A 27,133-nucleotide genomic window follows, 5' to 3' on the forward strand; every position below is an offset into this window, starting at 1 on the left:
TAAATTTGGGGGTAGTTTCTTATGTAGGAATAACAATCAGGATACCCTGCAACTCCTGACAGTTTGGGCCTTCCCAAAAATGGCCCCTCCTCCAAGACCCTTGAGAGGGCCATCAGTTGCGAAGACAGCTATACTGCAGGTAACGTATGATCTTAAACCACAAAGGATGGAACCAAAGTCCTAAATTTGGACAGTTATTTCGAGTGGCTGAAGACCTTCTTGAACTGTTTATACTATATCATTCCCCTACAGTGGTTTTCAAGGCTGAGTAAATGGATAAAGTAATTCACACAACAAAGATGGTTATAAACATAGCCTACCGTCTCAGTGTTTCTGGGCTGCTGTAACAAAATATTGCAGATAAACTTATAAGATAAACTTAAACGCTTATAAACAACAGAAATGTATTTCTCAAGAGTTCTGGAGGCTGGTTCAAGATCAAGGTGCCAGCACGGTTACGTTAGTGATGGCCTTCTTTCTGGTCTACGGTCTGTGCCTTCTGCTGTGTCCTCACATGGTGGTAGAGGCAAGGTGTCTCTGATTCCATCCACGAAGGCAGAGCCTAAGCACCTTCTAGAGGAAGGTACCACCTTCTAACACTATCATCTTTGGGGTTACGATTTCAACGTATTAATTGGGGGGGAGGGGCACAAACATTCAGACCATGGTACCTACAAAATAAAACCGTCTTGAATTTAGAGAAAGTAAGTTGTCATTGAGTCTATGAAATCGAATGACCAAGATGTGACAGTGACAATATCTGAGAGGCACCTGTTATAAATGTTAAAACCTACCAGTACCAGGGATGCCTGGGTGGCGCAGTCGTTTAGCGTCTGCCTTCGGCTCAGGGCGTGATCCTGGCGTTATGGGATTGAGCCCCACATCAGGCTCCTCTGCTAAGAGCCTGCTTCTTCCTCTCCCACTCCCCCGCTTGTGTTCCCTCTCTCGCGGGCTGTCTATCTCTGTCAAATAAATAAATAAAATCTTAAAAAAAAAACAAAACCTACCAGTACCAAAGTTTTAAACTAATACATTCCTCTCCTTCTTGAGATGATATCTCAAAATCCTTTCACTCATACCGTATAAAGATTCATCCTGTATTATATTTCGAAAAATAATGGTAAATACAAAATCAAGAAACAATGGTGTTGTCCAATATTTCACGAAGCAGAAGCCCATGAGGACAGTAACTGTCAGTCTTCTTCACTTCTGTATCCTCATTGTCTAGCACAGTGTTTATAACAAGTAAGCACTTAAACTGGAAAATAAAGTCACAGAAGAAAAGAGAATGAGTTTATTCTCTGATGGATATGAAACTCCCTATTACCACCGTTACGCTTTTAATTAAACATTTAAGTCTACAAGCCAGACAAAATGTCTTCTAGGCTGAAGGGCACTGTGGGATATGTCCATTGGTAAACCAGCAATCAATCGGTCAATCACTCACCCAACAATTAGACTTGAGTCAATATGAATTTTTATTAACACACATTTTTCAAAGTTTGTACAAACCAAAACATTCCTGTGTTTCAAAATGTCCATTATACAAACATACAAATGAACAAAAGGTGTTACCAAAAGTTAGCTACTCAATTTCATGGTAAAACAGTGTCATGATTTTTAAAAACCAAAATTTCAGGACTGAGGTTTCTTCCTTCACTTTTTGGAATTTGTGGAAAGTTAGAAAATGCGTGAATCTGCTTTATATTAAATGCCAAGACCTTAAAAAAAGATTTAGTATAAAACTAAGTATGTGTTTTTATATTATCACTTCATGAAACAGAATTTCTCAAGTCTTCCAAATTAAAAAAACCCAAAAAACCATGACTGTAACTTTTTTCACAATCTTTTCCCCATAGTCAAACGTAAATGCATCTGAAAAATATTATCTGACAGTTTATCTTTACCTAAAAGTTTCTCATTCAAAAAGTTACAAAACTATTTAGCACTGCCGTTTCCCCTGCTTAGAAGGGAAAATGACCTCCCCTACCAGAGTGAGATAGAAGCAACATGGTCCATTGTTTCTCTTCTCAGAAAGAAGCCACCCATTTCCACATCTCTGGCCCATTCTGTGCATGGCTCCACTTGTGAGAATGTTATCACAAATCATAAGCATTTGCCTCTAGGAAATGCCTAGCAAGTTAAACTGACTGCTTACAATTCTGGTGCACTGAGGTACAAAGGTCATTGGCCCTCATGGTTACCTCTAGCCGCAGTACCCCTCCCTTTCCATTAATGATACCAAGGTAATTGATTTTACTGTGTTTCATGGCACATTACATGTCTCTGACTTCCTTCACAAACATCTCATAGAGGACCTGAGAGAATGGCTAGAAGCGCAAATCTATCTCTTCTTCTGGAAAAGTAAATCCATGTGCCTATTGGGTGAAGAAGGGAAAAGAGGACACAAACAATTCTGGCTGAGGCCAAGCTGCTTCTGACAAGCACCTGTTTTCAATACATTTCCATTAAAAGCAGGGAGTGTCCAGGCTGGGGTGGATGAGGAGAGGGGAGAAGGTCCAGTGATGTCATTTCTCCCAATCAGATTCAGAGTCCATACTGAAGCAGCTCACACTGACTCTCAAAACGCTCTGTAGTTCAAATATTATCCCATTTTGAATCTGCTCATTTAAAAAAAAATGTTCTCTGACAATGGCCCAATATAACAACTGAAGGGTATTTTTTTTAAAAACGAAGTGGCAGTGTGAGAATTTAAAATCGGTCACATAAAACAATCAAGAAAGGGGTAGGGGACGGAAATGTCCAGTAAAACCTGGACAACCTTTCTTTCTGCCCTTACTTAAAAAAAGACAGACTGTTCAAATCTTTGCTACCTCCCTTAAGTATCTTCTTCTTAAATGCTCTTCCAAGAAATCCTCCAAAAGGCACTTGACTCCATACTTACGCACTGAATTGTTTCACCTCAGCAAGCACTTTTTAAGACTCCAAGGTAACAAGAAAAGGTCTTATTCCTTTACTAAAAGGTAGAGAGAACTTTTTTTTTAAGAGGCATCACTTTTACAAGAAGAACAAGCTAGGCTACCATTATTCCTTTATCAAGAAAAAGTTTTTTTAAAAAATAAATAAAACTCTGGCTATACATAGTACAAAGTTCATACATAATATACCTGGAAAAAAACCCAAGAGTATACCCTGAAGCAAAAGGTTTCTTGGAGAGAGAAAGCCTCTTCCATTGTACCAAGTCTCAAGGTGGCAGTTTTCGAAGTTCAGAGGGTGGCAGTGATATGTAATTAATGCCAAACTATTTGCCCATGGGTACGGCAGGATGCGATGATGGACAAACAGACAAACAAACTAATCATTCTGCACATAACACTGAGCAGTGACCACCACACACACACACAGAGTAGTACCAAAAGGGAGAGACAGAGACAGAGAGTAGTACTGGTGGAGGGGGGAGGGGAGAAGGGAGGGAAAGGGAAGTGAGTGTATGAGACAGAGAGCTTGGAACCCCAAACGTCCAAGCATGCGGTCATGACACAGCACAAACCAGGTGTTTCCATTCAGCCCGCTGCAATCCCACGAAGGAGGATAACTGTAATAAAATAGAGATTTCTTAAGAAAGCTTGCAATTCCCAGAGAACAGCCAGGTCACCCACCCTAAGCCAGGAACCCCTTTGCTGTTGGCTGGGAGCCTCCTTATGGTCTCTCACGGAGAGGTTATAGCTCCCGACTTCTCGGACTTCTTGCTCTTGGACAAGGCAGCTGCCTGCTTCAGGAGCTCTCGGTTTTTAGCCTGAACAAAACAAAACAAAAAATCAGTGCAAGAAGGATGTCTTTTTTTTTTTTTTTTTTTTTAAGATTTTATTTATTTATTCGACAGAGATAGAGACAGCCAGCGAGAGAGGGAACACAAGCAGGGGGAATGGGAGAGGAAGAAGCAGGCCCATAGTGGAGGAGCCTGATGTGGGGCTCGATCCCGGAACGCCGGGATCACGCCCTGAGCCGAAGGCAGACGCTTAACCGCTGTGCCACCCAGGCGCCCCAAGAAGGATGTCTTAACAGGACATGTTTTTCACGCAGATGCTAAGGCATACAACGTAGAGGGTCAGGAAGAGAACAAGTTCTAGAGGCAGAAAACAACAGAAAGCTCTAGGGCCTGGTTCAGGGAAGACAGTGTTTGCTGGAGGTTAATCAGCACGCTTCAATCTCCTGGGATCCACGGTTACAAAAGGGTGCTTTGTGCAACACAAACGAGCCGCGGAGCGCTTTCGTGTGCTGGATAAACAGAATTCATCATCCAGACATCTGGAATCACATCTGGCTTACCCGAAAATCAAAGCACACATTTATTACTTCCACTGTTTTTGAGGGGAAAAGATCAGAACACACCTAACAGTGAAACAATAAAAGACAGCTATAAGGTGGATTAATGTGAATTTGTCAATACCCTGAGAACAAAGAAATCTAAGAAATAATCACCTAAAATACAATCAGTTATCACATAAAATAAGCAGACTCACCTGCAATTGCTCTGTGACTTCTTTGTGGGTTTTCTCCATCTGGTTCATTTTGGCTCTCATCTGAGATTCTTGGTATTGAAAATCAGCCTTCAACTCTGTGATCTGAGAGGAGAAAAAAAGGCAGTGTGACCGGAAGAAATCTCTGTGCAACGAAAAATGTTCTGGTACCAAAGAACTAAATGGTTTCCCAAATGAATGAAATCCAGGGCTCTCCTGAAGATCCCTAACTACATCAAAGCCAGGGGATTCTGTATCCTATTATTTTCTAAAGATTTCCTGAAAATTACACAAAATCCTGACATACATTTCTGATACTTCGTCACTGGCAGGTTTTAAAGATATTACGTATTGGGGCGCCTGGGTGGTTCAGTTGGTTAAGCATCTGCCTTCAGCTCAGGTCATGAGCCCCACGTTGGGCTTTCTCCTCAGTGGGGAGCCTGCTTCTCCCTCTCCCTTCGCCTGCCACTCTGCCTGCTTGTGCGCTCTCTCTGTCAAATAAATAAAAAATCTTGAAAAAAAATAAAGATTTTATGTATTTAATACATGCCAATAATCCTGCAAATAAATCAGTGATTATAATACGATATGACTGATGGTGTAAAAGAAGTCAGGAGAATAACAGCTACTGCCATTTATTGAATTTTTAACCCTGTTCCAGGCAAAATGTTTGAACATATATATATGTATACAGTTGTTTTGTTTTTTAGTAATGTGTGTGTGTGTGTGTATATATATATATATATATATATATATATATATATATATATATAGTTGTTTTTGTTTTGTTTTGTTGGTAATCTCTATACCCAGCATGGAGCTTGAACTCACAACCCCAAGATCAAGAGTTGCATGTTCCTCCAAATGAGACAGCCAGGTGCCCCAAACTGTTTTTGATTCTATTTTTTCATCCAATTCCATGATAAACCTTTGGGGGACAATATTATTGTTCCCATTTTATAGATGGGAAAAACCAAGGCTTAGAAAGGGTTAAATAACATGGCCAAGATCAAACATGTAGGCAAGTGGCAGAGCTAGAATTCAAATCCCAGGCCTTCTTCTATTGACTATGCTATTCAAGGAGCAGAGAGAAGAGATATCTACGTCAGGGAAGTGATGTGTGAGCTGAGTTTTGAGGTACATGAGCGACAACTGGCACACAAGGTAGGGAGAGGGGCATCCAAGCACAGGAAACTGTACAGGCACAGCCAGAGTGTGAGGTAACTGATAGCTTGTTCGAATGACTGATGGGATCAGGCCCTGAGCCGAAGGCAGACGCTTAACGACTGAGCCACCCAGGTGCCCCTTGGGTCTGCTTTCATCCAATAGTCATGTAGTAAAGTAGAAAGAATACTGGTCTCTCCCCATGAATCTCCACCTTACCTGCTAAGAAAGCATAGGCTAGTGGAAAGAATGGCGGAGTCAGAAAGATTTGAGTTAATTACTTTGTTCTGCCATTTACTAGTTGTGTGATTTGGTACCTCATTTAATATCTTTGGGTCCGTTTCCTCATTTGTAAAATGAGGTCAAAATTAGATGAAAAGAATGCATATAAATATTTTAACATTAGAAATGCCTTCGTTAGCTATTCACAATGAATCCTAGCACTCCAAACTTGGTGCAAAAAAACATACAGCCTCAGGGAAAAAAACACAACTGGGAGAAGGGAATGGAAGCGTAAAATGAAAAATATTGGAGGCTCTCTTCATCTATGACATGACGGTAACAGTAATTCCTCTCTCAAAGGGTTATTATGAGGATAAGTGAGTTAATACATAGAAAGCACGCAGAGCAGTCGGGCACATAGTTAAGTATTCAATAAAAGTTAGCTATTATGGTTATTAATATATTAAGACAAAAATGAGATATTCTTTAAGAACCTAAAAATAAGATAAATAGACCTCAATCAGAAGAAGGATATAAAAAGTTCCCTTAAAGAGGGAGGGCTGTTAGACCAGAGTAAGACTTTACTGAAGATGTTAATGTGTTTCAAGAATGGGTCACTCAGGAAGGGAGTTGTCAGTAATGGAAGCAAAGTGACCTAAGAGTCACAGAGGAAGGCCTACCTGAACATTGTCCAGGAAGGAGGGAGACCTGGCCCACATATTTTGAGTATTACTGTCCCACAGACATGGCCATCCCAATAACAGAGATGGAGACATCAGGTTCGCTTAGCTTGAGAGCATTAAGAGTTCCAATTACATAACTACCTCCTCTTGTCCCAACTCCATGCTCACTCAGCACCTTCTGATTACAACCTTCCAAAGCAGCTCATGCTGAGAAGAGTAGTAGTCAGTTATGCCCCACTGTGAATTAAGAGGGGCACTGTACTTTTATACATCACCTCTGTAAGGCTGGGTAACACGAGTCCTCCCTGAGAAGCGGAAGCTCCCTCCAAATGCTGAGAAAAATCAACTTTCTAAAATGCACCTGACCGGGGTGGATTCGCCACGGTAATACCAGACCATCAGTCATCCTGGAAGATAGTAAGCCTCTCCCAGGATATCCCAACCTTGCCACTGGGTCTCTCAAAGCACCCATGGTCAGTACCAGATAAATGTCAGCTGAACAAGAGTCAGCACCATGCCCTGTGGTACCACGTGCTTCCCCCTGCATCATTCTGGCCTGAGAGGCATTAACAAAACTGTACCTTCTTCTCTTTCTCTAAAATCATTTGATCTTTTTGATGCAGCATCTTCTTCAGAGTGGCCACTTCTTCCTTCAGTTGGGCAATGATGACAAAGTGGTCAGTGCCTGGTGAGTCCAGAGCCAGGTCTGGGGAAAAGCTGAGTAGAAACACGGAGGGGGAAAAGATCGTAACTTGGAGGGATACACCTTCTTCCTACTTGAGGACACACCACAGGCCACCTGACTACAAGCTCAAGGGTAAGAACAACTCTTTGAATTCCCAGCAGTAAGCACAATGCTCCACACACCAGACTCAACAGCATCTGCTACGCTGCACTGGCAAGGCGATCATGGGGTTACTATACCAACCAAACCACAACCCAGAGCACTTGTGCAGCACCTCCTCTCACAATCGAGACGAAAACACACGCATTCCCCAAGAGTCAAGGACATTTTGTTTCAGGTGCACTGAAGATTCCCAATTATTTATGGGTGAAACAGTCAATTTTTTGTGACTAATTTCCCTAGAATCTGGCTAAATGATCAATTGTAAGCTCATGTATTTTTCTTTTAAAGCTCCCCACAGACCTCATCTTTTGGTTCTTTATTTTTTGCCCCAAAACACAGTGATGTGGTGCAGCTGCTAAGAAGCTGCTCGTAGGGGCGCCTGGTGGCTTGGCCGGTTAAGCATCTGACGTTGGGCTCCCTGCTCAGTGAGGAGTCTGCTTCTCCCTCTCCTTCTGTCCCTCCCCACACTCATTCTCGCTCTCTCTCAAATAAATAAATACAATCTTAAAAAAAAAAAAAAAAAGCTGCTGCATTCCATCTCAGGAACAGTCAGTCCCTTTTAAAAATTATAAAAAGATGAAATTTTCTTTTAAAGATTTATTTGAGAGGGAGAGAGAGAGAGGGAGGGAGCACAAGCAGGGGGAGGGGCAGAGGGAGAGGGAGAAGCAGACACCCTGCTGAGCAGGGAGCCCGACGAGGGGCTCAATCCCAGTACTCCGGGATCACGACCTGAGCCAAAGGCAGACGCTTAACCGACTGAGCCACCCAGGTGCCCCATGAAGATGAAACCAATAGGAAGGAAGCCAACTTCCCCTACACTGCAACTGGCCTGTTGACCACCACTTCCAATATCAAGAATTCAGTGATATTTAGTTAGAAAAGGAACAAAGAGGTGGCAAACTCCAGAGTCACACCACAACCTGGGTTTTCAACAGATTCTTCTCAGTAACAGTACCCGAGCACTTCATTTTTCCAAAGTGCCAGGAGAAGTCTGTCCTCTTAGCAGAATCTTCTAACCAGGCCCAGCTCCAGGGAATCTGTAACCCCCTGAAATTGTATGTGCAATTCAGTGTATACATACGATGGGTGGTTTCTAGGGTGACGATCCATAGCTTTCCTTGGTTGGTCAGAGATGTCTTATACCCAAAACAAGTTAAGAATCATTGCCATGAGAGTCAAATCCTGCCCTTCTCTAGAGACTTCCCAAAGAAAGCTCTTACTCTTCCCAGGGCAACCTTTAAAGTAAAACACAAACCTATTTTTCCAAAGCAGACACTGGAATATTGACTTCCAGTTCCCTATATCAATATAGCAACGACTCTAGGTCCCCCTTGCTGTTGGTTCGTTCCTCCATCTTGAACTACATCTAATAACCGGCATTTCTCTACACAGGTAGAAAGTCCAAAGAGCAAGCGAAATCACTGGACATCCTCAGAGTTACCAAGTCAAACATTTCCAACAGACTGTGTCCGTTGATTCTCTCCTGGGAGAGAATCATAAAGCATGTGAGAAGAATGGACCCATGCTCTCGTAACTGATGAATATGCAGAATTACTGGGTGACAAAAAGTAAATGCCATATAATAAAACAAGGCATGCAGGAGAAAATGCTAAAAGAACCCATCAAAGTCTCCATCAGTTTTAATACCTGCCAAGGGATTGTCTTCCGTCCACCCAAAAGAATTTACTTAAGCTCGTAACTAGAATGACAAATGAAACAGAGTAATGGGCTAATATAAATCGTGTGGTCCAAAAGCTTCTAATGCTCTTCTCTACCTGCTTAAGAGAGGATTTTTCCCATAGCAATACATTGTTGACAAAACCAGTCATGTCTATCCTGTGTTAGGGCCTGACCTTTCTAACTCTCTAACTTCTGATTAATAAGAACTGCTGGAAATCAAATGAAAACAGATGGCTAGGTTAGCAAGGCAGAAAATTAGATCCAGTCTCTTTTCAAATATCTCCAATGACAGGGAACTCACAATTTCTCTAGAAAGCTTCTTGTCTTTTCTAAACCTTTTAATATAAAAGCAATCCTCCTCAGGTTAAGCCAAAACCTGCCTCCCTGTCATTTCTATCCTTTGGCCCTGGGTCTGTCCTCAAAGGCCACACAAAGTAAGTCCACTCTTTCAGGCATATTTCAAATGGAGAATGAAATAAAACTACAAGGAGGGGCACCGGGCTGGCTCAGTCGATGGAGCCTGTAATTCTTGATCTCAGGGTCATGAGTTCAAGCCCCACGCTGGGTGTAGAGATTACTTAAAAATAAGATCTTAAAAAAAAACAAAAAACCTATGAGGAAAGGAAAAGAATCCTTTAGAAACAATAAACCACAAGGTGTGCCTGGGTATCACCCATTGTTGAGAGCTTTTCTATCATCAACAGAACAACAAACAAGTATGATCAAAAAGTAGTTGGTGGGGGCGCCTGGGTAGCGCAGTCGTTGAGCGTCTGCCTTCGACTCAGGGCGTGATCCCGGGGTCATGGGATCGAGCCCCACATCAGGCTCCTCCGCTGGAAGCCTGCTTCTTCCTCTCCCGCTCCCCCTGCTTGTGTTCCCTCTCCCGCTGGCTGTCTCTGTCAAATAAATAAATAAAATCTTGAAAAAAAAAAAAGTAGCTGGTGCATTTTCTCTGGGAAGGAAAGCTAGAAATGAACTCAGATTTTCCTCAAATTGAAAAGTTTTTGCTACAATTTCAACAAACTAGAAAATATGAGAGGGAGACTATGAATTCTGCAAGATACTGAAAAAAAGACAAAGGCATTCTAGAAGCACAAGACTATTTGAGGGGGCGCCTGGGTGGCAATTTGTTGCATCTGGTTTCAGCTCAGGCTGTGATCTCGGAGTTGTGAGACTGAGCCCTGTGTCTGGCTCTGCACTCAGTGCAGAGTCTGCTTAAGACTCTCTCCCCCTCTCCCTCTGCCCCTCCCCCCTCAAATAAATAAAAATCTTTAAAAAAATAAAAAATAAAATTATTCAAGAAAAAGTTTTATAAAAAACCTAGGGGTGCCTGGGTGGCTCAGGTGGTTAAGTATCTGACTTCAGGTCATGATCTCGGGGTCCGGGGATTGAGTCCTGCCTTGGGCTCCTCGCTGAGCGGGGCAGTCTGCTCGGCTCTCCCCCTCTCCCTCTGCCCCTCCCCCTGCTCATGTACACTCTCTCTTGCTCTGTCTCTTAAATAAATAAATATAACCTTCAAAAAAACAAAAGAAAACAAAAGCTAAAGTGATGCATTCTCTCTGTACGATACAGAAGGCTAATGGAGAAGGAAAAAAGGAAAAAAAGATCAAATATGCCTCTAGACTTAAAAGCTAAGAGAGGAGAATGTGGTAGAACAGCAAGGTGAATGGAAAGTTGTTAGAGAGCAGCCCGCAGAAGGCAAGAGGGGAGGGGCGCCTGGGTGGCGCAGTCATTAAGCCTCTGCCTTTGGCTCAGGGCGTGATCCCAGCGTTCTGGGATCGAGCCCCACGTCAGGCTCCTCCGCTAAGAGCCTGCTTCTTCCTCTCCCACTCCCCTGCTTGTATTCCCTCTCTTGCTGGCTGTCTCTCTCCGTCAAATAAATAAAATCTTTAAAAAAAAAAAAAAAAGAAGAAGACGACAAGAGGGGATAACAATGAAAGGACAAGAGCATATATGGATATTTTAAAAGTGGGGCCAGGAAGTAGTCTTCCATCAACTGAAAACGGGGCGGCAGCTACAACAGAGATCTCAGAAGCGAGACTGCCAACATCTGGTACAGAACTGAATTCAAGATAGATACTCAGTAAAAACACTGGGGGTTTGCATGACATTACAAAAGGACCGTCAAAGAAAGGCTTATCAGAATGTTTTCAAAGTGAGGGGTGACTGGGTGGCTCAGCTGGCTGCGTGTCCGACTCCTCGTTTCTGCTCAGGTCATGATCTCATGGGTTGAGAGATTCAGCCTGGTGTGGGGCTCCACACTCAGTGGGGAGTCTGCTCAAGATTCTTTCCCTCTGCCCCTCCCCCTATGTGAGTGCAGACACACTCACTCTCTCTAAAATAATCTTTTAAAAAAATTGTCTTCGGGACATTGGGTGGCTCAGTTGGTTTAGCGTCTCCCTTTGGCTCAGGTCATGATCTCAGGGTCCTGGGAACGAGTCCCGCATTGGGCTCCTTGCTCAGCAGGGAGCCTGCTTCTCCCTCTGCTTGTTGCTTCCCCTGCTTGTGCTCTCTCTCTCTCCTTCTCTCTGACAAATAAATAAATCTTAAAAAAAAAAATGTTTTCAGGGGCACCTGCGTGGCTCAGTCGGTTAAGCGTCTGCCTTCAGCTCAGGTCATGATCCCAGGGTCCTGGGATCAAGCCCCACGTTGGGCTCCCTGCTCAGAGGGGAACCTGCTTCTCTCTCTCCTCCCTGTTTGTGCTCTCTCTATCTCTCTCCAATAAATAAATAAAATCTTAAATTAAAAAAATAAAATAAAGGGGTGTCTGGGTGGCCCAGTCAGTTAAGCATCTGCCTTTGGCTCAGGTCATGATCTCAGGGTCCTGGGATTGAGTCCTGCATTGGGCTCCTTGTTCAGCAGGGAGCCTGCTTCTCCCTCCGCCTGCCGTTCCCCCCTGCTTGTGCTCTGTCTCTCTCTCTCTCCCTCTCTCTCTCTGACAAATAATTAAATAAAATCTTTAAAAATAAGTAAATAAATAAAATGTTTCCAAAGTGAAGGAAAAACAAGAAAAAAAAACCCACGAAAAGGAAAAAGAAAAGGAACAATGTAATTTAACTTGTGCTATGAACTTTTAAAAGAAATGCAAACAAGTGGAATTGATAGTCAGGACCTGCTAATGCAGGAACATTCAAATGGAACAGAACTCATATATGTACGAAAATAATTTTTGTGGAAGCAGAAAAATTTTCCAAATTTTCAAGTTATTAGGGTAAGTTATTTAAAAAATTAGCATCTACACTTCAAGGAAAAAATGATCTTCTGAGATCTTTTCCAGAGGAGACTGTGAAAGACCGTGTTAGGATCAGCATCCTACTTGAGGAAACAATCTTTACTGGTGACCAGTTGAAAACTTAAGTTTTGCTTTGTATATTCGTAGCAGTGGACAGCAAGAATAATGGCAGCATCTCAAGAACAAAATAAGCTAAAAGAAGGCAAACTTTAAGGACTGGTTGGTTCAACTAAAGGTTATAAATGAGTTTTTTCCAGGTCATTCAAATACAGTCTGGGTCATAAGTGAGCACAAAACAGAAATTTTGAACCTAAAGGCTGTGAGTCTTCGTCTAGGCCTCTGTAAAGGCAGAGGACTCAGAAAGGTTCACCCCTTGACATGGTTTTTGCAGGATCATGCACCCTGGCAGAGGTGATGGGACGATCCTCATAACGGCCAGAATATCTACTCAGAGAACAGTGAAGCTGACCAGAGAAGATGGTCTTTATGGTTCCTTCTCCCATATAATTTGAATATCTAAGTTAAACATTTCCAGAAGGTTCAATTAAAAAAGTATAAATCAGTGATACTAGCTGATAAAAAAAAAACACCTCGTAGGGGTGACTGGGTGGCTCAGTCAGTTAAGCATCCGCCTCTTGGTTTTGGCTCAGGTCATGATCTCATGGGTTGTGGGATCGAGTCCTGTGTCGGGCTCTGCGCTCAGTGGGGAGTCTGCTTGGAGATTCTCTCCCTCTGTCCCTCCCCACCTCATACTCTCTCTCTTAAATAAATCAATAAATATTAAAAAAATATATAAGACACCTTGTAGAATCTGAAATCAGGTTAATAAAAGAGGTAACAGGAAAGAGTAAATTTCACAGATGCTTTGTGCTCCCCTAAACGAAGTTCAGCCCTGGTAAGCCTATGTGCTAGTCTACTCCCATACCCACCACTGGCTGGGAGGGAGAACTCATACTGGGAGTTTCCAGAATGAACACGATTCCAAGGATCTGGGGGAAGAGTATGTCAGTGTCTCACTTCAGGATGCCTGCGCCTGCAGAAACAGGAAAATGGGTGGCCCCAAGACTTGGTTGGGAAGCAGCACTGAACCAACACAGATGGGGCACTCTGGATATTAGGACAAAGCAGCTTGCAAGAGGAAGCATTGCTCAGGAGAAGGGAAAGCAAAGAATAAAAATATGTATTTAGACAGGTTTAAAAAGAAGCAACAATATTTAAATGCATCTCGTTCTCTGCTGTTCAGTATCTGCACTGGGCTTTCTGCACGCTAAGGAAGCACGGATCACCCCGCACAGATCGAGCAACACTGCCTTAACTCCAAATGGTCTCCGCTCCACCTCTCAAGACCAATTCCTGTCCTGCCTAGAGGAGGCCACAGGCACAGATCATAGTGAAAGGCATACAGCTCCTGACTTCTTAGAATTAGTGTGGGGGAGTTATTTGTGGACTGCAGAATTCAGTTGCTATTAAATCCCGTCATATGTGCTTATGTTGTACTGACAGGATTAGTTACAAACAAATGTCGGCAATGCTTATTCATGAGATATCAAGCGGCTCATGTAATGACCCTCGGAGGCTCAACAACAACCCTCGACTAGGTCCAAGGCATACCCTGGAATGTACTCCTGTTTCCGGACCTGTATACGCAGCAGCTCAAACGGACACATGCACACACACCAACTGGCTTACCTGTCTCCATTGGTTGTGATTGACTCAAACTTGGATTTTTTCTTTGGGATTTCATTTTGAATTGAAGATGTGGAAAGTGTTTTCTGGCTTTTAATGCAAAAATAGAGAGACACACATTAGAAATCAAAGATTTATAAAACATCACAATAAAAGTTTGTTAAATGGTACCAACACGATACCATTTTTTTTTTTTAAGATTTCACTTATTCATTTGACAGGAAGAGCGAGAGAGAGCACAAGCAGGGGCAGCGGCAGGCAGAGGGAGAGGGAGAAGCAGGTCTCCCGCTGGGCAAGGAGCCTGATGTGGGGCTTGATCCCAGGACCCTGGGATCAGGACTTGAGCTGAAGGCAGACGCTCAACCAACTGAGCCACCCAGGCACCCCAGTCTTGATTATTAAAATCCACCAAGGTGTTGATTTCATAGGTCCTGGATGCATGGGTAGCTCTCTTCCGTAGGCCCCCAAAATTCTTAGCTTTAATTAAATATTACCTGCTTTATTAATAACTATGGGAACAGAGTCAACAGTCAATAATATTTTAATAGGAAGTATAATCTATCTTATAGTTAAAAAAAGTACTTTTCTAAAAATCTTTTTAATTTTTAAAATTTTAAGTAGGCTCCATCCCCGATGTGGGGCTCAAACTCATGACCCTGAGATCAAGAGTCACACGCTCCACCAACTGAGCCAGCCACGCACCGCTTAAAAAGTACTTTTACATTTCATGTTTCATATGCATTTCCAATTCTGTGAGGTATATACAAGGTACTATTTCTACTCTGCAGAAACTGAGGCTCATTGAGGTTAACTGACCTACCTGAGGATATATAGCTAGTCAATAGTGAAGCTGGGACTAGATACCAGGTTGAACTCCTAGTCTAGTTCTTTTTCAGTGTAGTTCTGTGAATCTACTACCTGAGTCCCACAACACCACTAAAAATTAGTTTTAGGCCCAACGAGTTCACCCTCAAGTAAGACCTTTTCTTTTTTTTTTTTAAAGATTTCATCTATTTACCTGACAGAGACAGAGACAGCCAGCGAGAGAGGGAACACAAGCGGGGGAGTGGGAGAGGAAGAAGCAGGCTCATAGCAGAGGAGCCCGATGTGGGGCTCGATCCCATAACGCCGGGACCACGCCCTGAGCCGAAGGCAGACGCCCAACCGCTGTGCCACCCAGGCGCCCCAAGTAAGACCCTTTCTTACTTGATTTCTTCAATACTTGATACCACTGACCATGCCATCCTTCCCCCCTTCCAACTTTATTGTGGAGTAAGTGACAAATTGTATACATGCATACAACGTGAGAGTTTGATATACATTTATGTTATGGAATGATAACCAAGATTAAGATAATTAACACATCTATCACATCACATAGTAACTTTTTTTTTTAATGGCAAGAATGCTTACAATCCACTCTCAGCAATTTTCAAGAATATACCATATTAAGAGCAGTCACTCTGCTGTACATTAGATCCTCAGAACTTTTTCTTAGAACTGAAAGTTTATATACTCTTTGACCTAAATCTCCTCATTGCCCATTTTCCCAGCCCCTGGCAACCATGATTCCAGTGTCTGTTTCTATGGAACTGGCTTTTTAAAAAGGTTCCACATAGAAGTGATACCATATAGTATGTGTGTGTGTCTGCATATATATATCACATTTTCTTTATCCATTCATTCACTGCAAAACATTTACATTGTTTCCATCTCTTGGCTATTATGAATAAAGCTGCAATGAACACAGGGGTGCAGATATCTCTTCAAGATGTCCATTTCATTTCCTTTGAATATATACCCAGGAATGACCGCTGGATCATATGGTAGCTCTGTTTTTAATTTTTTCAGGAACCACCACACTGTTTTGCACAATGGCTATACCAATTTACATTCCCACTAATGGCGTATAGGGTTCCCTTTCTCTACAACCTCACCAACATTCGTTATTTCTTGTCTTTTCCCCTCTCTCTTTTATTTAAGTAATCTCTACACCCGAAGTGGAGCTTGAACTCACAACCTTGAGATCAAGAGCCACATGCTTCATCGACTGAGCCAGCCAGGCACCCCTCTTGTCTTTTTGATAATAGCCATCCTAAAAGATGTGAGGTGATATCTCATTGTGGTTTTGATGTGCATTTCCTTGATGACTAGTGATGTCTAGCACCTTTGCATGTATCTACTGGCCATTTGTACGTATTCTTTGGAAAAATGTCTATTTAGGTCCTTTGCCCATTTTTAAATTGGATTATTTGCTTTTTTTATTATTGAGTTGCATGAATTCTTCATATATTTTTTACATTAACCCCTTATCAGCTATATGGTTTGCAAATACTCACTCCATCCTTCTTGAGTGCTTCTAGAGTTCTGTTGTCAGCCTCCAACTTGAATTATACCATCCAAGAGCATGGTTTTAACAACTTATCATATGGGTTGGAAATGGTGTTCCCCGAATGCAGATTCATGGACTCCATCCTACACCCTATGAATTAAAGTCTGGGATGGAGCAGCGGGAATCCACACTTTATAACAACTTCTATTCCCACTGACTCTCATGTGCCACCAATGGGCCTCATCTGAACCTTTCTTCTGAGTTCTAGGCTAAGCTCCCAAAAAATAATTCCTCTTAATGCTCCAAACTCAACTTATTTTTTTTTATTTTTTAAAAAGATTTTATTTATTTATTTGAAAGAGAGCACGAACAGGGGGAGAAGCAGAGGGAGAGGAAGAAGCAGACACCCTGCTGAGCAGGGCGCCTGACCTGGCTGTTCCATCCCAGGACCTGAGATCAGGACCTGAGCTGAAGGCAGACGCTTAACCAACTGAGTCACGCAGGAGTCCCACAAACTCAACTTTTAAAAACTGAACTTCTCTTCTTCCTATATTCTCTCTCAGTTAGGAATATACCTATTCACCTAAGTAAGAAACCTGAGAATTATCCGTTACTCACCCAGCTTCTGCCCTTCTACCTGTTCATCAAATTATCTAAATTTCTCATAATTCTCCCTCTAAATGATCTTCCTGAATCTGCTTCTTTGATCTCTGGTGCCATGGCTTCTAATATTAACATTTCTTACCCTGGACTCGTAAAAAAGCTTCTTAACCAGCATCCAGTCTCTTTTTCTTCCAATGTATTCTCCACAATAATCAGGGTTAATTTTTTTTTTTTTACAGACCCCAAGATCAGGTTCATGCTCCTTAACATGTCCGCAGAATCCCCTTTTCTCCCATTCCCTGGCTCCCAAATGTAAGGTCCAGCAACATAAAAGGACCTGCAATTCCCCAGGGTTCCATAGTCTTATGCCCTCCGTGACTCTGCAAATGCTATTCCCTCAGCCTAGGGTGCCTCTGCCCATTCCCTCGGTGATGATTCCAACTCATCCTAAAATCCAGCTCCAACACCAGCTCTTTTCTGAGCCTCTCTTGCCTGACTTCCCAAGGCAGTTAATTACTACTGCATCTCATGCCTGTATCTTGATGTTTCTCATGCTCATCGAATTATGCTGCAATGATTTGATTACAGGTCTGTCTTCCCTACCAGACTGCATACTCCTGGTGAGCAGCATGATTCTTTGATTCATCTCTGCCTTCCTAGCAGAGTCGCTGGCCCATGAGAGTACTTAATAATGTTTGCTAAATGAACAAACAAAATCATAATGGTAACAATAACAAACAGTAACTAAAATTTATTGAACGCTTCCTATATGCCAGTTATAAAACTAATCACTATGCATGCACTACATAATTTATCTTCACAACAATTCCATGAGGTAATACTATTATTTCCCTATTTTAAAGATGAGAAAAGCTTGCCCAAGATCCCACACAGAGAAACTGGCAGAGTTGGGATTCAATCCAGAGCCAGAATTCTTAACGACACTTCAGGTACTCTGAAAGGAAGCTAAGGCTACAATGAAAGGACATCTTTTTGACTAGATCCCACCAGGACAAACCTAGAACATCTATCAACCTCCCGGACAAATATGCATAAAAAAACTGCACACCTCAGAAAGTGAAATGTCCAATCTTCTAAGAAGATAACCCACTCCAAGGGTGAGTAGAACATTACAGGGAAAGTAGAACAAGGTCCACAAACTTTTCAGACACGATACAAACCAAGTCAGGAAATCCTGATACCTTACGGAAATCTCTCTGGCACTTGGAAGATACGTGAACTATGAAATACGGTAAAGGAGATTCCTCCTAAGGCTAGTAACTACAGAGAAAAGACTAGGAAAATGTATACCAAATGGTATCTTCCGTGGCTAACTGTGTATTCTATCTGACCAACCAGTACTTCTAGTCCTACCTTATGCATCTTGGGGTTACCTGTTATAATGGCTGCCACCACTCAGTCGACTATACTGTTCCTTCTCCTGGTGGCTGGCACGGGAAGAGCTGCTCAGATGTTTCCTCTGCTCTTTGGTCTTCTGAAGGACCCGTTTATATGAAAGCGTGCACAGCCAGCACAGCAATTTCCCATCTACCTGAAAGACAAGGAGACAAAGATAAAGAAAAGAAAATGTAGTACATGGGTACTCCAGAATATAGGTACTGGGAGCTAGACCCTCTGGGTTAAGTACCAATTCTCCCACCTATGAGGTGTGTGAACTTAGGCAAGTCTTCTACCTCAATTAAATCTCCCTATGTCCTGTGAAGCAGCTACAACTATTCCCCACTGGAAAGATGAAGGAACTGATGCATAATAAGTAAGAAACCTGCCCAGGATCATTCAGCTAACCCAGGCCTACAGGACTGCAAAGCTTATACTCCAACTCTTAGTGTATGCTACCTCCTGATTCCTAAGTCAGCCTCTCCAGTTATCCTGATGCAGGGAAAATGTGCTCCGGTTAGCAGGCAGGAGTATTCTGGTCACTGGAGAGTTATAGCCTCCCATTGTAAATTAATAAATTTGGCTGGCAAGAGTTCGTGCTTGTGAGCCTAAGCATCTCCAAAAAGTAGCTCTGGACACTGAAAAAGTTTCTGTACTGTATTCTTTCATTAAAAGAGTATTTAATTATTTTTTTAAAGATTTTATTTCTTTATTTGTCAGAGAGAAAGAGCAGAAGCAAGGGAGCAGCAGCCAGAAGGAGAAGCAGGCTCCCTGCTGAGCAAGGACCCCCCCCCGATGCGGGACTCGATTCCAGGACCCTGGGGTCATGACCCAAGTCGAAGGCAGACGCTTAACTGACTGAGCCACCCAGGCATCCCAAAAGAATATTTATTGAAGAGAAAAAATTGATAGTTGCCAGAGATGGGGAGTGGGGGGCAGGTGAAATGGGTGAAAGTAGTCAAAAGGTATAAACTTCTAGTTCTAAAATAAATAAGTCACAGGGACAAAATGTACAGTATGATGCCTATAGTTAATACTATATTGCATATTTGAAAGTTGCTAAGAGAGGAGATCTTAAAAGTTCTCATCACAAGAAAAAGAATTCTGTAACTGTGTACAATGATGGATGTTAACCGGACTTATTGTGGTGCTCACTTTCCAATACACACAAATATCTAATCATTATGCTGTACATATGAAACTAATATAAGGTATGTTGATTATACCTCAATTTAAAAAGATATATAAAATAATCACTTTTTCAGTCACTTTTAAAAAAGTAGAAAATAACAAGCATACTTTTTCTCAATAAATAACAGCAAGCTGAAGATATATTTCAGATTAATATTTTGGCCATGTCTGGTAAAACAACTGAAAGGGAGAGAAAAAAGTTCTCAATAAAGTATAACTCTTAACAACCTAAATAGATACATTTACATATATATATTATAATATGGGGGGGCACTTACTATGTGCCAGGCCACAGGAAATGTGACAAAGAACAAGATGGACAGAGCTCATGTTCTAATGGAGGTGGACAAACATATAAGCAAAAAACAAGATTAATTTCTCACAATGTTACATGCTACGAAGACAATAAAACAGGGTAATATGATACGGGGTGAGTGAGTGAGTAAAGGGTCTCAGTGAAGAAGTGGCATCTGAGCATGAGGAACCAGTTAAGATGCTTTTGAGAAGGACGCATCAGGCAAAGCGACAGCTAGCACAAAGGTGGGAATGACACGGCCACATCTGAAGGGCTGAAAGGCAGCCGGTGTGGCTGAGATAAGGTGAGGGGTGGGAGGTGTGAGGTCAGATGAGACTGAAAGGCAGGTATGGGCCGTGCAGGCCAGGGAAGAGCTTTGGGTTTTATTCTAAGTGCAGTTGGAAACCACTGGAGGGTTTTAAACAGAACAAATCTAAACCACTTTTATTCTACCAATGCCCCATTGCTCCACACAGAACTCTCCTCCATGTCATCTTGTGATTTTTAACTTCAACAGAGGGAAACCCTTGAAGAGTCAGATAGTGAAACTGGTCATGTATCTTGCTTAAGTCACAATCTCTCCTCTACAGAATTCTACAGAATTCTGCCAATCATCACTTCACCTATGTGGGATTTTGATCACTATAATTCAGATTCTCATGAAATACCAACTCATGAGATTAGAATATAATGGTCCAGGGGCGCCTGGGTAGCGCAGTGGTTAAAGCATCTGCCTTTGGCTCAAGGCGTGATCCCAGCATTCTGGATTCGAGCCCCACATCAGGCTCCTCCACTATGAGCCTGCTTCTTCCTCTCCCACTCCCCCTGCTTGTGTTCCCTCCCTCACTGGCTCTCTCTCTCTGTCAAGTAAATAAATAAAATCTTTAAAAAAAAAAAAAAAAAGAATATAATGGTCCAGGGATGCCTGGATGGTTCAGTCAAAAGAACATGTAAACATGGATCTCAGGGCCATGAGTTTGTGCCCCACCCTGGGTGCAGAAAGCACATTAATTAATTAATTCATTAATTTAAAAAAATATATATATACTCGAAAAAAAGAATATAATGGTCCACATTTAATAAATAAAGAAAACAAAGGCTGAAAATCTTCAAGGTCAATAACAACTAGAAGAGGAACTGAGAATTCTTTGCTCTGTTATATGTCTTCTTCTTTTTTTTTAAGTAGGCTTTAAGTAGGCTCCATGCCCAGCACGGAACCCAATGCGGAGCTTGAACTCACAACCCTGAGATCAAGACCTGAGCTGAGATTGAGAGTCGGCCGCTTAACCCAGAGCCACGTGCCCCTCTTTTTTTTTTTTTTTTTTTTAAGATTTTAAGTAATCTCTACACCCAAACATGGGGCTCAAACCGACAAACCAAGATCCACAGTCGTATGCTCCACCTACTGAGCCCAGCAGGTGCCCCTTTTTGACACGAGTGACCCACCTTAATTCTCTGAAAGAAAAAATCAACAGAAAACACGGAGATTTACCTTCTTTCTGTCATCTTTCCTGTCAAATGCACACTGCTGCTTACACTGTTCACACGAATATGGTGGTCCGTACTTCTTCTCTGAGTTCGTGCAGCGCTGGCATTTGTTGCCGATGAACGCGGCAATTATGTTGCAATATTGACAAGGTTTGGGCTTCAAGAGAGAAAAAGGGTCAACTGAGTATATTATAAAATACCAGCACATTTTTTAAACCAATCATTCCTATTACATAGTTCATTAGTCATTGTAAACATGCATTCCTGACTTCATAAATTTCCTTCTACACCGATCAAATGAAGCCTAATTCTTAACACTATGTAAGGTGTTTTTCTGCACAGGACTATTGATTTTAAACAGATAAATAAACAAATAAAACCCCATTAGTGTATATGCTGGGACTTCTCTGAGAAATTCACAGAACCAGTTCCTTGAAGAAACCAGCAGGTGCTTCCAAATTTCTCAAAAGGCCTCTTTGCCATTATCACCGTATCACAAGTTGGGAGATTCCCTGGACGGACATAGTATCCAGAACCCTAACACTGAAAGACAAAAATCCATTCATCAGAATGAACAGTCAACTGCTACCAAACAAGGAGGTCACATTGTAAGATCCATCTTTCCCCTCCTCTTTTCATATTGGTTACTAAAGCTCTCAAGGAAAATTATGATGACAATCCTACCGTCATGACCATAAACACAGACCTTCTCAATACTAAGTATTAGCTAAGCTCAAAAGCTCACATACTAGATAAACTTCACTGAGAAAGTATTAACACATAACTAGTTTTAATAAAAATATGGTAATTACATTAATAATCCACAGAATATTAAGGTTCCAAGAGACCTGTGTTCTCACTGTTAGGTACAGAGAAACCCTACTTACCGTTCCATATAACTGCACATTCTGAGCACATTTCTTGCATATTGTATTGGTTTTACTGTTAAGGAAAAAAGAGACACAAGGCTTTTATAAGAAAAAAACTTGCCTTACTTACATCTGAAAACTGATTCCTCCTTAAGCCCACAGAATTTGCTCATTGCTAAGTGCCAAGGTGATATGTGGTCTGAATACTTGGTTAACTGAAGGTTGAGTATCTGGCCAAAAACTTTTATTAATTATTTTGTGGTTACTAATTTTATTAGCTCAGATAAAATAAGACTTTAGTTAAAATGGAGAATGAGTTATTTCTGATTATCACATTACATCTCCAAGTATCATTAAACAAAATGATCAAATGTGGACAGGACCCTCAAAAGAATATCATGTTAGACTGAAATGGACTAGCAGTAATTCTCATCAATTCGGATGAACACCTGAGAAACCTAAGGTGAGAAAGAAAGTATCTGTGTTTGGAATACAAACTTAGAGATTCTATCCATGTTGACTTTACTCTCTCTACACTCTCTGTAAGTAAAAGCATATGAAAATTCCAGATGTGGGGAAATAGAGGCTATGACCAAATATTTTACCAATATTTCCAATTTCTCTAAGAACTAAGCACTGACAAAAAAACAAAAACAAAGTCCCTGTCTTATGAAGGTCCAGAGGTCATAATATTACCTAAATATTGAAACTGATAAACTACCTTGGGGAAAAAAAATCATCTTCAAATAAAGTTTAATTCTTCACAAAGGGAGGTACAAACAAATGCTTGATGTGCAAGAATAAACAATATTCTGGAGCTGAAAATAAAATCACATAAAAATCCAGCCTATTAGCTATTTTGTGATTATTTTCCCACAAAGTCCTATAAAAGTGACCATGAAGTTAAAACAAAGAAAAACCTAAAAGTAGAAAACATTTAAATTAAAATGAAATGTTCAAACAAAATATTTTCCAGGGCAATTTTCTGCCATTTTAAAGAGGCAGTACAAGAAGTGAGGTGCATTTAAAGGAAACTCTTTTAGAAAGAGGATTCACATCAGCAATTCTGTGATGTTGAACATTCCGGTTTATGTTTAGATTTACTACTGAAGATTATTACTGAAAAAATACATATATATATATCTCCATACAAATGCTCCTGACATCTTAGAAAACATGCAAAGAAAAACTATTTCTATGATCCATCTTGAATCAATTTTTTTTTAAAGATTTTATTTATTTATTCGACAGAGATAGAGATAGAGACAGCCAGCGAGAGAGGGAACACAAGCAGGGGGAGTGGGAGAGGAAGAAGCAGGCTCCCAGCAGAGGAGCCTGATGTGGGGCTCGATCCCAGAACGCCGGGATCACGCCCTGAGCCGAAGGCAGACGCTTAACCGCTGTGCCACCCAGGCGCCCCTGAACCAATTTTTAAAAAGATTTTACTTATTTACTTGAGAGAGAAAGAAACAGTGAGAGAGAAAAAGCACAAGGTGGGTGAGAGGCAAAGGGAAAAGCAGACTCCCCACTAAGTTGGGAGTCCGATGCGGATCTCAATCCTGGGACTCAGGGAACACAACCCAAGCCAAAGGCAAACACTCAACTGACTGAGCCACCCAGGTGCCCTTGAATCAATTTTTTTAAGATTTAATTTTTTAAAGTAATCTCTACACCCGACACAGGGCTCGAATTTACAACCCCGAGATCAAGAGTCGCATGTTCCGCTGTCTAAGTTAGCCAGGCACCGCCATCTGCAATAAATTTTTATGTCAAACTTCATATCTCCCTTCAGACCCAAAAATTCGTTCACGATGGATCATAGACCCAAATGTAAAAGCTAAAACATAATGCTTCTAGAGTATGTTTTGTATGTTTCCATTTCTATTAAGTGCGAGAACAGGGAAAACTGATCTATGGTGGAAAGGAAAATCAGAACAGTAGCTGTGTGGGGAAGGCAAGAAGGGTAGGGATTGAGAGGGAAGAGGCATGAGAGGACCCTCTGGGGTGATGGTAATGTTCTATATTTTGAAACAGTTTGGGGTTACACAGATGTATACAGTTTGCAAAACTCATCAAATGATGTACTTAAGATCTGAGCATATCACTGTGCACAAATTTTACCTCTAAAAAAATAAAGGACTGTAAAGAAATGTTGAATTTTGTTAATGATATGCATGCTTAACTGTTTAGCATCAAGTGTACTGATGTCCACACTTTAAAATGCATCACAGGGGCGCCTGGGTGGTTCAGCCTCAGGGCGTGATCCCAGAGTCCTGGGGTCGAGCCCCACATCAGGTTCCTCCACTGGAAGCCTGCTTCTTCCTCTCCCACTCCCCCTGCCTGTGTTCCCTCTCTTGCTGGCTGTCTCTCTCTCCATCAAATAAATAAATAAAATCTTTAAATAAATAAATAAACATAAAAATAAATAAATAAATAAAATGCATCACAAATAAGATGGATTAATAAACTGATGGATAGATGCCAATACAATAAATGTACACTGTAGAATCTAAGTGGTGGGTATATGAGTGTTTATTGTCTAATTCTTTCAACCATTTCTGGTTTGAAAATGTCCATGAAGTGTTGGGGAAGATGTTCCTAGAACTGAAATAAGACTGATTAAAAGTAGGCTTCTAGGTCTATGTGTGAGTTAGCAAACAGACCCCACCCTGCTTTAAGAACTAATACAGTTGCAGTCTCACAAAACTTACTACACCAATAAACTACTTTGCTGCTATTGAAAGTCTCCCCCAAATGTGTGTTTACTCACACCTAAATGTTTTTCACATTTTTCAAAATGAGATTTACATAAGGCCAATGAGTTTCAAATGTGACTGGGGCTAACAAACCCTTATCAGAATTGTCACATTTCCAAAAGTATCTTCTTTTGAATTATAAATTCTTGAAGCTCTGAATATAAACACACTGAAACATGAGGCTCATTGTTTTACTGTTAAGGTTTCTTCATGTCATCAAGATTATAAACACAATATAAGACGATCAAGGAGCTGAAAAAAAAGTAACTTTAAACATTTAAGCAATCAATGGATAACTAAGGAACAAGATGTGTGTTTGGTATTGGTCAATGTGTGATAACAAAAAAACTGCAGAATCTGTATATAATGCACTCAATGACAGATCTGTTCCGTGACAAGCAACTAATTGTCGATTTTAAGAGGAAAAAGCCTATTAACATCTTCCATGGTCAACAAAAACTGTACCTCTCCTGCTGGTATTCAGTTCTACAGTAGGTGCACTTCACAACAGGGTGTGCAATCCGACATTCCTGAAATGAAATGAGGATATAATTTTAAAAGGCAGTCAGAAATGGAAACAGCCTTCAGTAGGAGGCAGAAGACCTACTATTCCCAGCATAGCCACTGTGCTTGAGTGAGTCACTTGAACTTTCTGGGCCTTATTTTTCTCTTTTGTAATATTGGCATCACTGGCCTGCATTGATGTGGGAATTAAGAAAGAATTTATATGGAACTAGTCATAAATTGTAAAACAAAAGTATGTATGAATAAGCCTCAGAGTGGAAATCAGAAGCCCTGGATTCTAGTTCCAGTTCTGCCACTTGCACTGCTTGATTTTTGAGCAGGTTCACTTGCGAAATGAAAATGCTAAATTAAAATCATTATTGCTTACCAATATGAAACTGCCTTAAAAGCATTATATATATTTCATATATATAGCCTTAAAAAGGCACTCAAACATCTGAGCTCTCTCCTACAGGGTAAGCAGAGGGTGACAAAGTCACGGCCATTTGCGGCCACGGTGACATACAGTTAGGAATTACCCATATCAGAGGCACAAACTGGATTATTTGGGAATATCTCAAAATCTGTCTCAGGCCGGCTTTGTGACTTTTAACTGTCACCTCACAGCACTTCTATTAACTTAAATAGGCAAAGCAGGATGAAGCAACTCGAACGAAAAAAGCAACTTGGACCTTCAGGAGTAAAAACTGAACAGTAGCTGGTTAGGGCCAGGACCGAAGGTCACCAACTGGATGCTGAAAAATCCTTTTGCTTCGTGCGCTTAATTGTGGGGCTTTTCTATAAAGCCGCGCCACCTCCGACTCTGAGACTGGCTGGAAAGTGCCCGTGAGGCGCCCGAGTTGGGAGACTCTCCTCCCAGGCAGCACCCAACTCTGGAGTTCAGTCCCAGGCGGGGCAGGGGGTCCCTCAGTCTGCAACCAACGACGGGGAAGCCAGCCCAAGAGGGATCTCGGTGCGTCTGGTCGGGAGCAAGCAGGGGACCCACTGTCTCCTCCCCTGACCTCAAGGGGTCCGAGAACAATCCCTTGCGGTTGCTAAGCACCGGGACACGCCGGCCGCGGGGGCCTGGACGGAGCCCGGGACTCCCCCACGTGCCCCGCTGGCCCCCAGCGGAGCGGGTGAGGCGCCTCAGCTAGGCGGGCCTGCCACGCCCTGCCCGGGGGACCCCGCTGAGCGGCCCCGCAGAACAGGGGGCTCCGGGCCGCGCCTCTAGCGTCCCAGTTCCCGGCCGCCGCCCCAGCCCGCGCACCTTGCACAGCTGCTGCCCCTGAGACAGCGCCTCGAAGGGGAAGCGCTGGTGGCACTTGGTGCAGGCGTAGAGCGCCGCCATGTCCGGCCCGGGCCGTGCTCACCGCCCAGCCGGCCCGGCCCGCCGCTTTATCTGACAGTCTGACGGACAAGCTGGCGGCGGTGGCGGCAGCAGGCTGCGGGCTGCGGCAGGCGGGCGGGCCGGCGAGTGCGGGCGGATCAGGGCGGGCGCAGCGGACCTGGTAGCCTGTTCACTGGTTCATTTCGACGTCCATCAAGCACGAAGGGGCGGAACACAGAGCTTATGACAACTCTGATTCGGTTTGGACTGGAGTACGCCACTTATGACGCGCGCGGCCTCGATTATGTAAAGCGCAGTCACGCGGGGGCGCCACTAGGAGGTACCTTCTCCCGCCCGGGACCTCGGAAGCGC

At 42.3% G+C, this 27,133-nt stretch overlaps 1 protein-coding gene across 1 annotated transcript; it reads right to left on the reverse strand.

The window, feature by feature from the left end:
* Positions 1-1,454: 1,454 nt before the first annotated feature.
* FAM76A (family with sequence similarity 76 member A) lies at positions 1,455-26,905 on the reverse strand. Its single transcript, XM_045782345.2, has 9 exons — positions 26,702-26,905; positions 25,393-25,457; positions 22,190-22,244; positions 21,307-21,459; positions 18,325-18,482; positions 13,999-14,085; positions 7,132-7,267; positions 4,485-4,586; positions 1,455-3,757 (listed from the first exon to the last, which is right to left on the reverse strand). The coding sequence occupies exons 1-9, from the start codon at positions 26,780-26,782 to the stop codon at positions 3,671-3,673; spliced, it is 924 nt and encodes a 307-aa protein (XP_045638301.1). The 5' UTR covers positions 26,783-26,905; the 3' UTR covers positions 1,455-3,670.
* Positions 26,906-27,133: the final 228 nt, after the last annotated feature.

Source organism: Ursus americanus, chromosome 33 (genome assembly GCF_024610735.1).
Source record: "Ursus americanus isolate L20-20 chromosome 33, mUrsAme1.1.p, whole genome shotgun sequence".
In the NCBI taxonomy this organism is placed as follows: Eukaryota; Metazoa; Chordata; class Mammalia; order Carnivora; family Ursidae; genus Ursus; species Ursus americanus.